The sequence below is a fragment of the Cervus canadensis genome, chromosome 3 (assembly GCF_019320065.1).
Source record: "Cervus canadensis isolate Bull #8, Minnesota chromosome 3, ASM1932006v1, whole genome shotgun sequence".
Classification (NCBI taxonomy): domain Eukaryota; kingdom Metazoa; phylum Chordata; class Mammalia; order Artiodactyla; family Cervidae; genus Cervus; species Cervus canadensis.
The window spans coordinates 70693642-70707923 of record NC_057388.1 but is presented as its reverse complement, the minus strand read 5'-3'; the positions used below and the strand labels follow the sequence as shown (position 1 = coordinate 70707923).

The 14282-nt window shown below is 49.9% G+C and overlaps 1 protein-coding gene across 7 annotated transcripts in view; it reads right to left on the bottom strand.

Annotated features, from left to right (window-relative positions):
* Positions 1 to 14282, bottom strand: part of TNS3 (tensin 3) — a 219415-nt gene that overhangs the window by 106271 nt on the left and 98862 nt on the right. For all 7 annotated transcript variants that reach the window (XM_043463431.1, XM_043463429.1, XM_043463425.1 and 4 more), the window contains 6 exons: positions 13345 to 13397; positions 11236 to 11407; positions 8820 to 8870; positions 7123 to 7245; positions 3605 to 3669; positions 796 to 879 (listed from right to left, as the gene is read on the bottom strand). In XM_043463431.1, the coding sequence (XP_043319366.1) occupies positions 796 to 879; positions 3605 to 3669; positions 7123 to 7245; positions 8820 to 8870; positions 11236 to 11385 (473 nt within the window). In that variant the 5' untranslated portion in view covers positions 11386 to 11407; positions 13345 to 13397. The remainder of the gene's footprint in view (positions 1 to 795; positions 880 to 3604; positions 3670 to 7122; positions 7246 to 8819; positions 8871 to 11235; positions 11408 to 13344; positions 13398 to 14282) is intronic.

The window sequence follows — 14282 nt, the reverse complement described above, 5'->3', positions numbered from 1 at the left end:
CAGGAAATCCGTCTTGGTGATGGCCTTGGCAGTTCTTGAGCAAATGCCCTGCCATTTGCTTTGAAGTAAAAACACAGTGTTCTTGGCTCCATGTCCCCATCCGCAGAGGAAGTAGGTCTGGAAGACGTGGCTGAGGCCCCTCTCAGGCCATGCACCTGACCCTCCTCCGGTTCTTCTCCACCTGGGCCTGGTGACAGCGTGGATTCACCTGGGGGCCGGCAGCCAGAGTATCCGCTCCCCAGGGTCCCGCCGCAGCATGTGCCAGGGGCCATGCCAAGCAGGAGACAAGGGGACATGGGCCTGAGACCAAGGAGAAGGAATCCTGGGCCTCTGAAGCTGGCCAACTAGGAACCTGAGTGTGTCGACAGCTTTTTTGGCAATAAGCTGCTTTCACTGGCTTCCTACCACGCACAGCCCCTCTGTTTACAAGGGCTGTGCCAGAGACCACTTGGCCTGCAAAGCCCAGCACATCTACCATCCAGCCCCTTACAGACACAGTTCACAGACCCCTAGTCAGGAGAAAGAAACCAGATCCAACCAGCACCAACAACAGCTGGGAGTGCAGGAGACTTGATGGCCAAGCGTGTGGGGAGGGAGCCCAGAGACCACACCGGAGTTAGCCAGGGTGAGGGGCTCCCTGCATCCCCACGCAGGGTGGCTTGTCACTCACCACTGGACACCAACAATCCCTGCCTCCTAATCATGGCTGGTCAGGGGGGTGTATCTTCCGTCCCTACATTTTTAAATGTACGATCTCGTTCCACCTTTCCCTCTGGCTGTGGGACAGATACATACCGTTTCTGGGATGGCTGCATTAAAGCTGCAAGTTTATCATCATAAAACTTCTTCATTGCAAATCTGTCAAGGGCCTGGTCAGCACTGGGGAAGCAGAGACAGAGAGAGATTTAACTCCATGGCCACGGCTGGGTGGGAGGTGGGGAGTAACAAGGGACAGGCCCTGAGGATGTTCTGAGTAGCTGGCACCCACTAAGAGCTCCATTTTGCTACATCCCCTCCTCGGGCACACCCACTTTAGCATCTCTTCTCAGGCCTCATCTCCTCCAAGAAGATGTTCCGGGCCAAGTGGAAGCCAGGCCTGAAGTCCCCCGCTGAAATAGCAGCACCTGATCCTAGCATGTGGCACTTTCTGTGCCGCATGTACAACACAGAATAATCACAGGATACTATCCTGACAGGATAACCACCCACCTGCCATTGCTCGCAGGTGGGCACAGGCCTGGTGTCCTAACTACCTAGACAACCATCGAAGATAACAACTTTGTCTAAATAACGGACGGGTTGGTGGGGCTGCACAAAAGCAAGGGTCACTTAAGCACAGCATGTTTAACATATCAGGTGCACGTGTTTTTTAGAGTGAAAAGTATAATCACATATTCACCTATACATTTTTAAGTGTTCCCTTTTCTGGAATTCACTTGTTTTATTAAATGCTGACAATGCATTTTGGTCACTGTTTATGTTCAGCGTTAATATCACTGCTTAGTGACTCAGTCATGTTCAATTCTTTGCAACCCATGGACTGCAGCCCATGAGGGTCCTCTGTCCATGGGATTCTCCAGGTAAGAATACTGGAGTGGGTAGCCATTCCCTTCTCCAGGGGCTCTTCCTAACCCAGGGATTGAACCTGGGTCTCCTGCATTGCAGGCAGATCCTTTACCATCTGAGCCACCAGGGAAGCTCGTTAATATCGGTACCAGTGTTCATAATATTAGCACTGACTCTATCTTTATGAACTCTTATCTTCCTAGTGCTGGTACCAGAATGTTTTTCTTACTTCACTTTGTGACTTGAAAGTGTCTGTTTTGATCTGGACACAGTATGTGACAAAAGCCTTCAAAAATCCCTACGATTACACTATTTGTGGGAATACTATCTAAGGGGAAAATAGAAATAGTAGAAATGATCAAAGATGCAATGATGAGAATTTGTTATCAGGGCATACTTCAGTGTACAAAGTCATTAGAAAGAAGCAACTGAAACTCTAAAGAAAAACTGCAAACAACCTGGATAGGCAATAGTGGTAAATGCTTAAACACATAATATTCTATTCATCAAGTAGCAAACTATGCAGCCGCCAATGAGGAAAGTGTTAATTCAGAAAGCCGTGTTACAAAAGTCTTGGTAGTGTCACTTCACTCTAGCGAAGAGCACTTAATTCGATCTTATCTACTAGTACCAGCAGGATTAACATCAGCCCATACCAGCACTGATGCTGCAGTGCCTTTCATGCAACAACACATGGAATTGTCAACAAAACCCTGTGAGGAACAGCCATCAGCCCTGCTTCCCAGGTGAGGACCCCGAAGTTTAGATCCTTTCCTGTGAATTGCCTAACACATGCAGCTGAGACACACTTTAGTTATTCAGAAAAAAGTGGGGCATTTAGAGAGAGTATCAGTGATAAGCTTATAGTGAAAAAAAGCCCAGTCTCCACGCTCTCCAAAAATGCCAGGACTGTCCATGGCACATGAAACTCTGGTTCCAGACAAAGCTGTGCTGTTGTGGGCACAAATGTGAGGTGGCCTCTGTCCAGAGTCCGCCAGGTGAAATCTGCTCTCTGACCAGAGGGATGTGACGTGAACGGGAATCTCAATTTGTCTGGCACACACACACAAGTGCTTATTATCACCAAGAAAGGATCTGACTTTCACTGGAGGGTTGGGTTTCCTGCCTAGCAGGCATGAGCTCTCCAATTTGTTTCCACAGAAAACATTTGGAAAGTCAAATTTCATTCCTTAATGCTAGAAAGGAAAGGGTTTATCGACTAATATGAATAGGCTTATATTTCCTCAGAATGGAGTAGTTCATACTTCACAAAGTAGCCATTGAACAGAGCGGGCCAACGCAGATGCAACACCCAGAAAGAACGATGTTTCTGAACTGGATCTCAGTGTGAGTGGAGACGTGTGCTCGGGGTGCCTCTGGGTTTACCAATGTACCCAGCGCCAGGAGGGCTGGCATGCAGCTAGGGCCTCACTCACGGGCCTCACAGTGCCTGTCCTCCCCAGTGGACGGGACCCACCTCCTGTGGGCAGCAACCCCATGCCCATGGCAGCACCTCCTGAGAACCGGACCAGACCTGGCTTCCTGCTCATAAGTCATGAGATCCTGAGCAGTCTTAAGTCCGCCAAGTCTCAGTTTCCTCATCTGTGAAATGGGAGCGATGACTACTCCCTCCTGGATTACTTGGGAGGATTGAGCAAGAAAAACGAAATATGCAAAGTGTTTCCCAGAGACCCAGTGCATGTAAACCACAGCGGCCGTGGCCGTCGCCATGGATATGTGCAGAATGTGAGGTGTCCAGTGAGAAGCACTGCTTTGGTTTTACTAATGGTAATGTCTGTCCCCATCAGCCTTGTCACAGATTGACAGTGCACTCGCTTTATCGGTGAGGCCTCCCTGAAGTTTTCAATGTGAATCATACATAGCTGCTCACTGAGCGTACACCCTCAGCTGCAGCTGGGTTTCTAGGCACCAGGGACACGAGCCTTGGTCTCCAAGTCAGCTCCGAGGGGTCCGCCTCCTGCCCACCCAGCCTCAAAGCATCCCAACGCCCACAGCAGCGAGGACACTTCCCTCCTACCTGGCCGAGACATTGGTGAAGTGCATGTAAGATGATATGACCACGCCGATGCGTCCCTTTCCACCCTGCAGGAGATGGAAGAGAGGTCATTAGAACAGGAAAGCACTGCTTCCTTCACAGGATGGCAAAGAGCCTGCTTTGACAGGGAAGCCAGCATTACCCTCCTCTGGTCCCTGTTCTGAGGGACGGCAGCACCCAGCTCAGCAGAGAACACACACGTGGGGTACTAACAGCAGGAGCAGGTGCTAACCAGGCCATCTGAGGACACGCCCGAGGTCAGGTCTGCACAGAGGTGGCCAGTCAGTTCCTCATTTCCCAGTGAGGCCAGAAAAAAACTGTTGGGTGGAAGCCATTAGTGTGACTTAATCACCCAAGTGAGAGAGACCCGCATGCCCCACTTATAAGCTGAGGGCTTTGAGGTCTACACACAGAGCCCAGAGAAGTCCAGAAGACTAGGACAGCCAATCTCAGGGTGCTGCCGCATCACAGCATCCTGGGCACCACCCACCCAGCCCTGCGCTGTCACAGAGGACGCCCCTCCGAAGCAGCTTTATGGAAAATGCATCACTCAGTCCATAACCACAGACACGCACTGCCCAGACAAGGCAACCCAGCAGGACCTCAGACCAACATCACCGACAGAAGGTTCTGAACGCACCGCAGCTCTGTGATGGGACCACCTCAACCAGAACCGTGGACTGCTACCTTCCGAAACACACTGTCACGACCCAGGACAGCGATCAGCAAACCACAGCCCACCAGCCACTTCCCACCATCTGTGTCCCTTGGAGTTAAAAGCTGTCTTATCATTTCTAAACAGTTGAAGAAAAATCAAAAGAACAGTATTTCAATGACACACGAAAATCATTTCAAGTTCAAATGTCAGTGTCCACAAATAAATGTGACTGGGATACAGCTACGCCTGCTAGTTTCGGTGCATCTGGGGTGATTTCAGTGGCAGGTGGGAGTAGTCTGTGGGGCCCCAAAGCCTGGAGAGCCCTGTTTAGGTTCTCTCAAGAAGAGTCAACATCCCGTGATCTGGAATCACATGGGCCACAACGGCTGCGTCACCAACACACAGATCCTTCATCTATTCTTAAAAAGGAACGATAAAGGAAATTCAGGTCAAAATCCCGGTGTGTGACTATCCCCTAGGAGGGTTTTCCTCTCTGTCTCGTGAGCATTGAGTGCATGCCTCAGAGACTCAGTGCAGACACACCATCGGTCCTGAACCCTAGCACCTGTAGTTATAACTACGCAGTTACGATATGTTTCTTATATAAATTCACCAGCAGGGAACAACATCTCCATCAAGTCAGGCACATGGAGGACTTCACTGCCACCGTCTCTAATGCTGCTCATTATGGACAGGAAGTCTTTAAGCACAAGCTACATTCTTTAGGGCCTGAACAGCTTTCATCTGTTCTTAAGAGAAATCACTGATGACAAAAGTCCCAGTGAGTATCCTCCACCAACAACTTAAGATGAAACAATATGGACGGGGTGAAACTGTCCAGAAGAACCACAGGCTGTTTCTACTCAAAACTAGCGTGGGTAGGGTGAGGACGAGCATACACAGACACCACCCTGGGAATCCAGCAGGGAGATGGGGTCACACAGTCTGGTCCTTATCTGCCCTCCCCAGGCCAGGATGCCATTCCTGGCACTCGTGGGCAGGAAGAGCCCATTCTGCAGGGCTGGCAGGTTTAGGGGAAAGTCAGCAGTCTCAGCCCCACAGCAACCACGGTGAATTTCTCTTGAAGTCAACATCTGTAAATTCAAATTAAGAGGGTTTCTCTCTCATGGCATGTTTCCTGGATCATCGCCGGAAGGGTTCACAGGCCACCAGAATAGGACAAGAGATGAGCAAATGGTTTCCAAGAAGTTTCAACATGTTCCCGGTTAATCCCACTACCAAGACTTCTCCCAAAAGGCAAGCGTAGTTTAGGAAAAGGATGTTTTAAGGGACTCTATGTGGTAAGTTCATCACTTGTGGCCCAGACATTATAAATAGTTTTATAATTCAGTCCATTAAAAAAGTGAACTGTTGAAATGGAATGATGGTTGAAGGGGGTGCACCTCAAGGTCTAGGAGCCAGAATCCTTGGGAGACACAGCTGGCAGCAGGTCTGGGTGCCCCAGGTGGGCATTTCTCCCCAGCGCTGAGCACCGCAGTGCTCTGGGCGGTTTACAAACCACTGCTTCACAGGCCTGTGAAGGGAGCTTGGGCAAAAGACGCCCATCAGCAGTATCCTCACATGTAAAAATCAACAGGCCACACCCAGTGAAAAATACAGAGCTCGTTTTAATTGCCAAGAATTGTTTAAAAAAGAAAAAAAAAAAGAGTCTCTTTCTTTGTTTTAAGCTTGCATCAAAATACAAATATGGAGAGAAGCACCTTAACATAACATAATCCTTGAATAAAAGTTCTAGTTAACTTAATTTATTTGAGAACTAATGGGGCTCCCTGGCTGTTTGTGGGAGAATGTAAGCAAATCTGACGTGAGAATAAGCAGCAGAAGCAGAGAGTGGCAAACACCGTGTGTGCACCCAGAGGCTCTCCCTCTCAGCCAAGTGACCATCGAATTCACCGTGTGGGAGCTCTGAACACTGTCAGCCGCTGTCTGCCCTCCTCATTCAGTACCCTTGCAGGAAACTCACCTGGAAAGTCTGATAACTCAAAAGGAAGGTTCTTTTACGCTAAGGTCCATAATGCAAAGGGCTTTTGTACAGCTTTTGAGTATGAAAAGTCTGAAGGAAGAAATATTTCAAGGAGGAAATGTCTATATTTTCGAAACGTCCTGATGGTGTAAAGTGTACAGAGCAGGGGGCAGACCCCTTCTTCTGGGATGGAGCCCCACCCCTCGCACCCCCACCTCTCTCAGAGCATTCCTGCCACATGCTGGGTGAGCTCAGGTGTCTGGCAAAACGCATCAGATTTGAGGAATCCAGGGTAGTGCAGGAAGAGGCTACGAACAAGCCAAGGCAGTTGAGAAACCGGAGAAGTAAGAGGAGAGGCAGTTCCAGGAGGTCGGAGAAGGGTGCCTAGCAGGTCAGGAAGCCAGGACAAGGTGCTGACATCCCTGCGGCCACCCTGTGAGCGTGGACATGTCACGTCCACCCCACCAGGCTGGCCTGCTCGGAAAGGACCATATGACTCTGCCGTAGCATCCTGCCCACAGTCTCATGCCAATCAACTGGCATCACTCAGGTGGCACAGAGTCCAATGCTGTACGCCTTAACAGTGCCCTTTGCTTTTTAAACAGGAGCTTTCCGTGAAAAACAAAAAACGCATGAAAATGAAAGGATTACCTCCCAGGGGCCCCCACCTTAGCATCACCATGTACAACTGTGCATTTAGGAACCTCAATCCTATACATTCTGAAGCCAGACTCCAGGAGGCTGGATAACTATTTCCCTCCCCTCAGGATACGTATGAAAACCTAATCACAAACCCCTAAAGAAGCAGGCAATCAGAGTGAAGAGGTAGTCCCCCTGGGCCCCCGGATGGGTGCTCACCCTGCAGTGAATGACGACCACGTGTTGGGGGTCACTGTTCAGCCAGGCCTCCTGCGCCTTGCAGATCGTGCACACCTTATCCAGGGGTGGTGCGTGCAGCTCCGGCCAGCCCACGTCCAGAATCTAAGGGAAAAGAGAGGAGGCTTCCTGGTGTCCATCTCCAAGAAGCCCTATGAAGCCATCTCAAGACCTTTTTTTTTTAAAATTTAGCAAAATATTTCATTTTATAATACAGAACAACGTTGTGTGTTCCTTTTCTAAAACTTAGTGGAACCGCGGCTCCTTTACTGGAAAGAAAAATATGAAGGATTATATTTTCCCCATGAGACATCGACTCCCTGGTCTTATCTGCTTTTGTGCAGCTGGAATGACAATTCTAGAAAGGGCTTTCAGGAGCTGCTAATGGTGCATGGCTCATGGGGAGAGGCCCAGGCCTGGCAAGATCTGAAACAGGAGTTCTTGGCATGAGCTGCTGCCAAAATTCCTCTCTTCAGACTCAAATCGCAGTTTGGGAAAATGCGGTGAGCCATTCCCCCACACAAGGGGCAGATAACTATGGGGAGGGAGATGCCTATCACACGTGACACTCCTCAAAAGAGAGGAATGTGCCCAGGAGGGAGGGAGGAGGCCTTCAAACCTTGGTTACAATTCAGGAACAAAGAAAGTCTGTGCCCCAAAACACACACTCTGAGCCACTTGACACACACCCCCACCTCTAAGTCTGCGGGCCATGTAGGGCTGTTATTTTTGCTTTCCTTTCCTTTTTTAAGAAGGGAGGGGAGGCAGAGCTCTGTCTTATTATAAAAGCAATAGAAATTATGTATTGATGGAAAAATTCAGAAAAATGCTGGAAGCAGGCAAAGGCACACACCCATTCAGCCATGCAGAGTGATCAGCTGTATCAGTGATCAGCTGATTCATCATTCTGATGAATCCCTTATTCTTCTTCTATGTAGTTGAAATACTATCATACATAAATTCTATTTAGCATAGCTAAAATACTATCATACATATTCTGCCCTTGTTAATGAGCAATAAAACAGGCAATTTACCATACTATTTTCTTATCCTAATGGATTCAAAATACTCCAACATATGAAATACAGTATGTGTGTATATATATATCATATATACCACAGCTTACACTTACACAGTCTTAAAAATTCCCCCCTAAATCTTTGTTATTAAAAAGAATAATATATGGAAGGGGAGAGCGTGCTGTACAGAGGGGGCCGGAAGGAGGTAAAAATGTCTGGATTTGATTATGGTGGTGGTGATGTAAATCTACATAGAATGAGATGGTAGAGAACCGCGCATGTGCGCGTACACACACACACACACACACACCTGTTACATGTAAACCCAGTGGAAGTTGCACGCAGTCCGTGGGTTGTATCAACGTCAACTTCCTGCCATCAATATTTTACTACAAGTCATGCAAGACAGTACTACTGGGGACAGCTGGGTCAGGGGTGTGTGGGATCACCCTGTATTATTTTTAGAATTTCCTGTGACGTTATAACTACTTCAAACTAAAAAATTTTAAGAAAAAAATAAGCCATGAATGTGAACAGTTCCTAATAGCCCTCATTAAGTCATATTCCACAGAGACTTGCTACATACCCTTTTTGCATGAGCAGGATAAGCATCACAGACATTTAACAAAACTGAGAACACACAAAGGGCTAAGGTCCTACCTTTGGGTTAAGCTTCGTAAGATCATATCTCTTTTCCGAGAGGTTTAACACCTACAAAGGGGAAATAAGAAGCTATTAGACTAATCATTGTCCTTAGACCAAAGGGAACAACTGCATTCTCACAGGCTCTTTGCCTTCGAGATTTGGCAGATTATGAAAAAGACTGAAATGTATAGATATGTAATCGTCATGGGATGAAAAACAAAACAGATAATAAGGACAGTCACCTCTTAGCGGCTCAGATGGTAAAGCATCTGCCTATAATGCAAGAGACTCAGATGGGATCCCTGGATCAGGAAGATTCCCTGGAAAAGGGAATGGCAACCCACTCTAGTATTCTTGCCCGGAGACTCCCATGGACAGAGGAGCCTGGTGGGCCACAGTCCATGGGGTCATACGGAGTCGGACACAACTGAGCGACTAACACTTCTGAGGACAGCATACACGTCCTACGGGACTGGCCTTGGCTCCTCAGAAGAACAAGGTACGGGGTGGAGGGCCCTGGGCCTGCAGGGGGCCTGGTCTCAGGAAGCCCCAGCCCAGAGCCCCAGGCTCACAGAGAAACAGAGCTGTCTGTGGAACCTGATCACACCTCAGGCAAAGGAAAAACTAAGGACAGCGTAGGAGCAGAAAGGGCTCCACACGCTTCTCTCTTCAGAGATAGACGCTAAAGAGACCTGAGAGGAAGCGTGCTCCAGGGATGGGGTCCACGGCTCCTTTACCCCAGAACTAGCTGCACCCTGGACCATGGGCTCCATTAAAACCTGCCTCAGAGAGCCAACACCTGTGGCCTGACCAGACAGCTGTGTGTATGTGTTGGCGGCAGGCGGGGGCAGTGATCGGCCTCCACATGTGCTTGTCAGAGCACATAGTTCAGATGTGCAGTGGGGAAGAACTGCGTCCACCCCAGGGTTCTCAACTCAGGCTCCATGGAAGACACACACACCTTTCCTCCCACTTTTCAAAAAGGTCCTTATCCTCGAATGAGGTGAGGACCCACACCCTCACCATTTTGCAAGGTGAACTCAGGCTCTGACAAGGCACCACCACTGTGAGTGGAACTGCCCCAGCCCCCAGCCCCCAGCCCCCTGATCCCAGGCCTCAGGTCCCAGGCCCTCGGTGAGCAGCGAGCGGGGGAGGAGGGAGGAGGCACCCCATTCCCTGGGCTGGGTGTCAGGAGGAGGAGACCATTCCTGCAGCTGTGATCAAGGATCGGGTGGGACCCCGGATCTCATGGGCTGGACCCCACCTTCCCTGCCTGTCATCAGGCCATGCTGAGGACAGTGGGAAAGCCACTGGCTGGGCAGGGGCTGCTGGAAGCCACTGGGCAGTCACCTCCCTCTATCTGCCTCCAGGGCCACCCGCCCAGCCGTTTAGACATCTGAAGAGACCGATAAGGATGACAATAACTGCCTTGTCAGTTTAGGGTAAAGATTAGCTGCCTTATGGAGATAAAGAGAGCTTCTAGCAGCAGGTCTGGAGGGGAGGAGGAGCTGTCATCTAACTCAAATAGTGGAAGACAGAGCCACAGAGCCACCTGCCGGACCAGGGCCTCGGGAACAAGAAAGGGTAGGTGGAGAAAGAGGACGTTCAGGAAGACTGGTCCTCTTCATCCTCCTCAACTGGCCGGTTAGCTCAGTTGATTAGAGTGAGGTGCTAATGACGCCAAGGTCATGGGTTCGATCCCTGTATGGGCCAGAAACAGTGGACTTCCCTGGTAGCTCAGCTGGTAAAGAATCCACCTGCAATGCGGGAGACCCCGGTTTGATCCCTGGGTTGGGAAGATCCCCTGGAGGAGGGCATGGCAACCCACTCTTGCCTAGAGAATGCCCAGGGACAGAGGAACCTGATGGCTACAGTCCATGGGGTCGCAAAGAATCAGACACAACTGAGTGAGTAAGCACCGCACAGCACCTTCCTCAGACCTGTGCTCCGTTCAACAACCTCACGTCTGTTTGAAAGGGAGCTGGGGTGGAAGATAGTTCTGGATGCCCACCCTCCAGTCCCGGATTCACTTCAGAGGCAGGGGTGCTAACCCCAGCAGCAGGGAAGGAAGCTGGCGGTCCTCGGGGTGCACATGGGCCACGACCTGGGGTGGCTGCGCTTCCACGAGGAGCCCAGACGCTCCACTGCACAGCGGGCTACGTGGCAGGACAGCCTCCCTGTGGCGGGCCCCCTCCCCGCGCCACCGTCTGTGAAGCCAGCTGCAGAGGAACCGGCCTGTATTCCTACCCGCAGGCTCCTCAGTCCCCACACATGGACACCTTCGCTCATCAAGTTTCAGCAAACTCAGCGCCCCCCAGTCCCCCACCCCCGCCGGCGTCCCCTGGCCATCCTCAGGCTCAAGGTCCCCCCACCTCACGGTCCCCACCCTCCGGGCCCCTCGCCTCCCTCATGCTCAGTGTCCCCCACTCACCAAGTAGTTGTCCCCATGCTTGGAGCGTAGCATGCGCGTCACCTCCTGCAGGCTGTGCAGGTAAGACTCCTCGGAGCAGCCCGCGGGGAAGGACACGGCGATGATGCGCTCGGTGATGTAGGTGAGATCCAGCTCGCGGCCGTCCTCCATGGCGGGGCTCAGCCCTGCAGGCCTGGGAGACACACGGGTGGCTGTCAGGAAAGGGGCCAAGTGCCAGGAGGGACATGTGCTCACTGTTCACATCTAGACCTGATGACAGGCTTCTGGGAATTTACTGATTCTCATCACAGGAGGGCACAAAGCTAAACTTCCTTAACGGTTATGACCGGGGCACTACTAGCTACAAGCGGGGAACACACTGAGGCTCCTGGTAGGGGGCAGGCCTGATGGAAAGCCAGCAGAGAGAGGGCCTCCATGGGCGGGCACGAGTTCAGAGAGCCCAGATCTTGGAAGGAGAGGCATTCCTTTCTCTGAGTGTCAAGTCAGGTGTAGGCAGCAGGGAGGAAGCCCATGAGACAGATGGATGGCAGAGCAAGAGGCCAAGGCTGGGAGACATCAACAAGTGCCTAGTCACATCTGCAGGCCCCATCCTGGGGGAGATGTGGAGGCCCGCTGCCCAGGGAGGAGGCTGGCCTATCCTGCAGAGAGGAGGAGCTGGGAGGGAATTCCAGCAGCTGGGAGGCAAGGGCTAGTGTCTAAATGAGAAGAGCTGTGTGCTGGCTCTGCTGAGACTGCACCTGGGTTAACCTGGAGGGCAGGCATCAGGTATCAGGAGGATGGGTTCTGGAAGAGGATAAAAACACCATGCAATGAAGCCAGCAGAGGGGAGGACTTGGTGAGGGCCACTGGGTGGGGAGAGCCTGCAGCCTGGTGAGCCCAGGATAATGCTTCCAGCACGCAGCATCCAGGCTCTGCTTCCTCATCATTAGGACTGTGCAATGGGGACCACAGGCCCCAGAGCCCTTCCCAGGAAGAGCCTTCTAGGGCTGCAGGTGCTGTCAGGAATAGAAAGTGAAAAATCCAGGTGAGAGGTGATGGGGTCAACCTCAAAGACAGGTGAATCCATGGAGTGGTGCAGGACAGTCACGGGAGTGTGGTTTTAATCTATCAAATCCCCCACCACCAGCTTTAGGGGCTCGTAGCTATTGTTTGTGTACTACTCCTATTACATGAGTCTCTCTCCTAATTCTGAAAAAAATTCAAAGGTATACTAAATAGTTTAAACAAACTTCTAAGTATTCATCATCCAACTTCAAAATGGACACACAGCCAAGCTTTTTCCATCCATACTCCCTGCTACCCCCTTCCCCACTGTGATTGCCCTGAAAAAACCCAAGATATTATATGTCACTTCTATAAGTAATTTTGCATTTATTTCTAAAAGACAAAGATATGTTTAGAAATATCTACAATGCCATTATGATGCCCAAAATAAATAATATCTTCAAATATCCAGTATCATAAATGTATTTTTTAATTGGTTTATTCAAATACAAACAATCACCAAGATATTTTTCTCTACCTTATGCACCAGACATGAATGTAAAAGAAGTCTGTTTACTTTAAAAAATCAAATCACATCTTTTGACACAGGAACTTCCCTGGAGGCTCAGACAATAAAGAATCTGCCTGTAATGCAGGATACTCAGGTTCGCTCCCTGGGTCGGGAAGATCCCCTAAAGAAGGGAACGGCAACCCACTCCAGTGTTCTTGCTGAAGAATTGCATGGACAAAGGAGCCTGATAGGCTACAGTCCATGGATTCGCAAAGAGTTGAACAAGACTGAGCAACACTGACCTATTAAAAAATAATGAGCTTTTCACGTGCTGAAGTCAATTCTAGAACTCTCCCCAATGCTACATTTCACAATCAAATCACAGCAACATAATTACTGATTGGACGTTTCCACAACCAAGGTTTCTAATGCTGGGACATTACATTCCAGAAAGAGACACATATATGATATTTATCAGCTTTGAGCATTTCTCTTTAAAATTGAAAAAGACATTAAGATTACTACAGAATAAAATAACACCATGCCCGGGCTTCCTCTGCGAGAGCTGACCCAAAGCCAAAGGCGCAGAAGTAGCTTCAGTGATGGACACTCACCTAAACGGTTTGTCACAGCACAGAGAAGCAGGTGTTGATGATGCCCCTGGAGCCTGCAAGGACAAGACAAGGGTCATTCTCAAATCTCCTGTGCTGCCAGCCCACACATTGCAAACCCCACTGGGAAGGAAGGATGGCAGTTGATTCACATGATCATAAACGCTGTCAGACCCTTCACTATTGGTTCATCTTATCACCTGGGAGGGTCGCCAGCTTATCAGGACATCTCAGCCCTAAGACCTCAGATCCCAAGTGACACAATTCCACTAATCAACAGCAGGGCGGGTTCCCATGACCCCTGGTCAGGGCAAGGTAAGCAGTCCTTGGTCATGGCCTATCTGTCCCGGTATACAGGAAGCCCTCAATCAATGTTGGCCACTATTACATCATTATTGTTATATCTGCTCAAAAGAACCAGTTACTGATTTTGAGAGAATTTTCAATTTTTACCACTCTATTTTTGAAAAGCTTATCTGACAGGGAAAAAAACTTCAGGTTATAATTACTTTACAGTCTACACAACCCCTGTGTTGTTGTGTGAGTGGGTGTGTTAAACTCCAAGGCGTGTGTGCGAACTAAAGTCACTTCAGTCGTGTCCACTTCTTTGTGATCCTGTGGACTGTAGCCCACCAGGCTCCTCTATAGCCACTATTTCAGGAGATGAATCCAGTAACTTTGTGAGAGAAATTACCTCCCCATTTCAGAAGGGGGGAAACCAAGCCGCAGAGAGGTGTAAGGTCTCATGGAAAACGGCAGAGTGGGAGGAGAATCCAGACGCCCCTGTCTCGGCTCCCCTGAACACCTTCCTCTCAGGAGGCTCTTCTCTCCTGCCTTCTGTGAGCTCCCCTCTGCCTGCTGCGTCTCATGGACACCGCTCTGTGGATCAGCCCGGGACACACTCTGAGTAGGTGACACAGGGGTGACCATGCAGCAGGCTA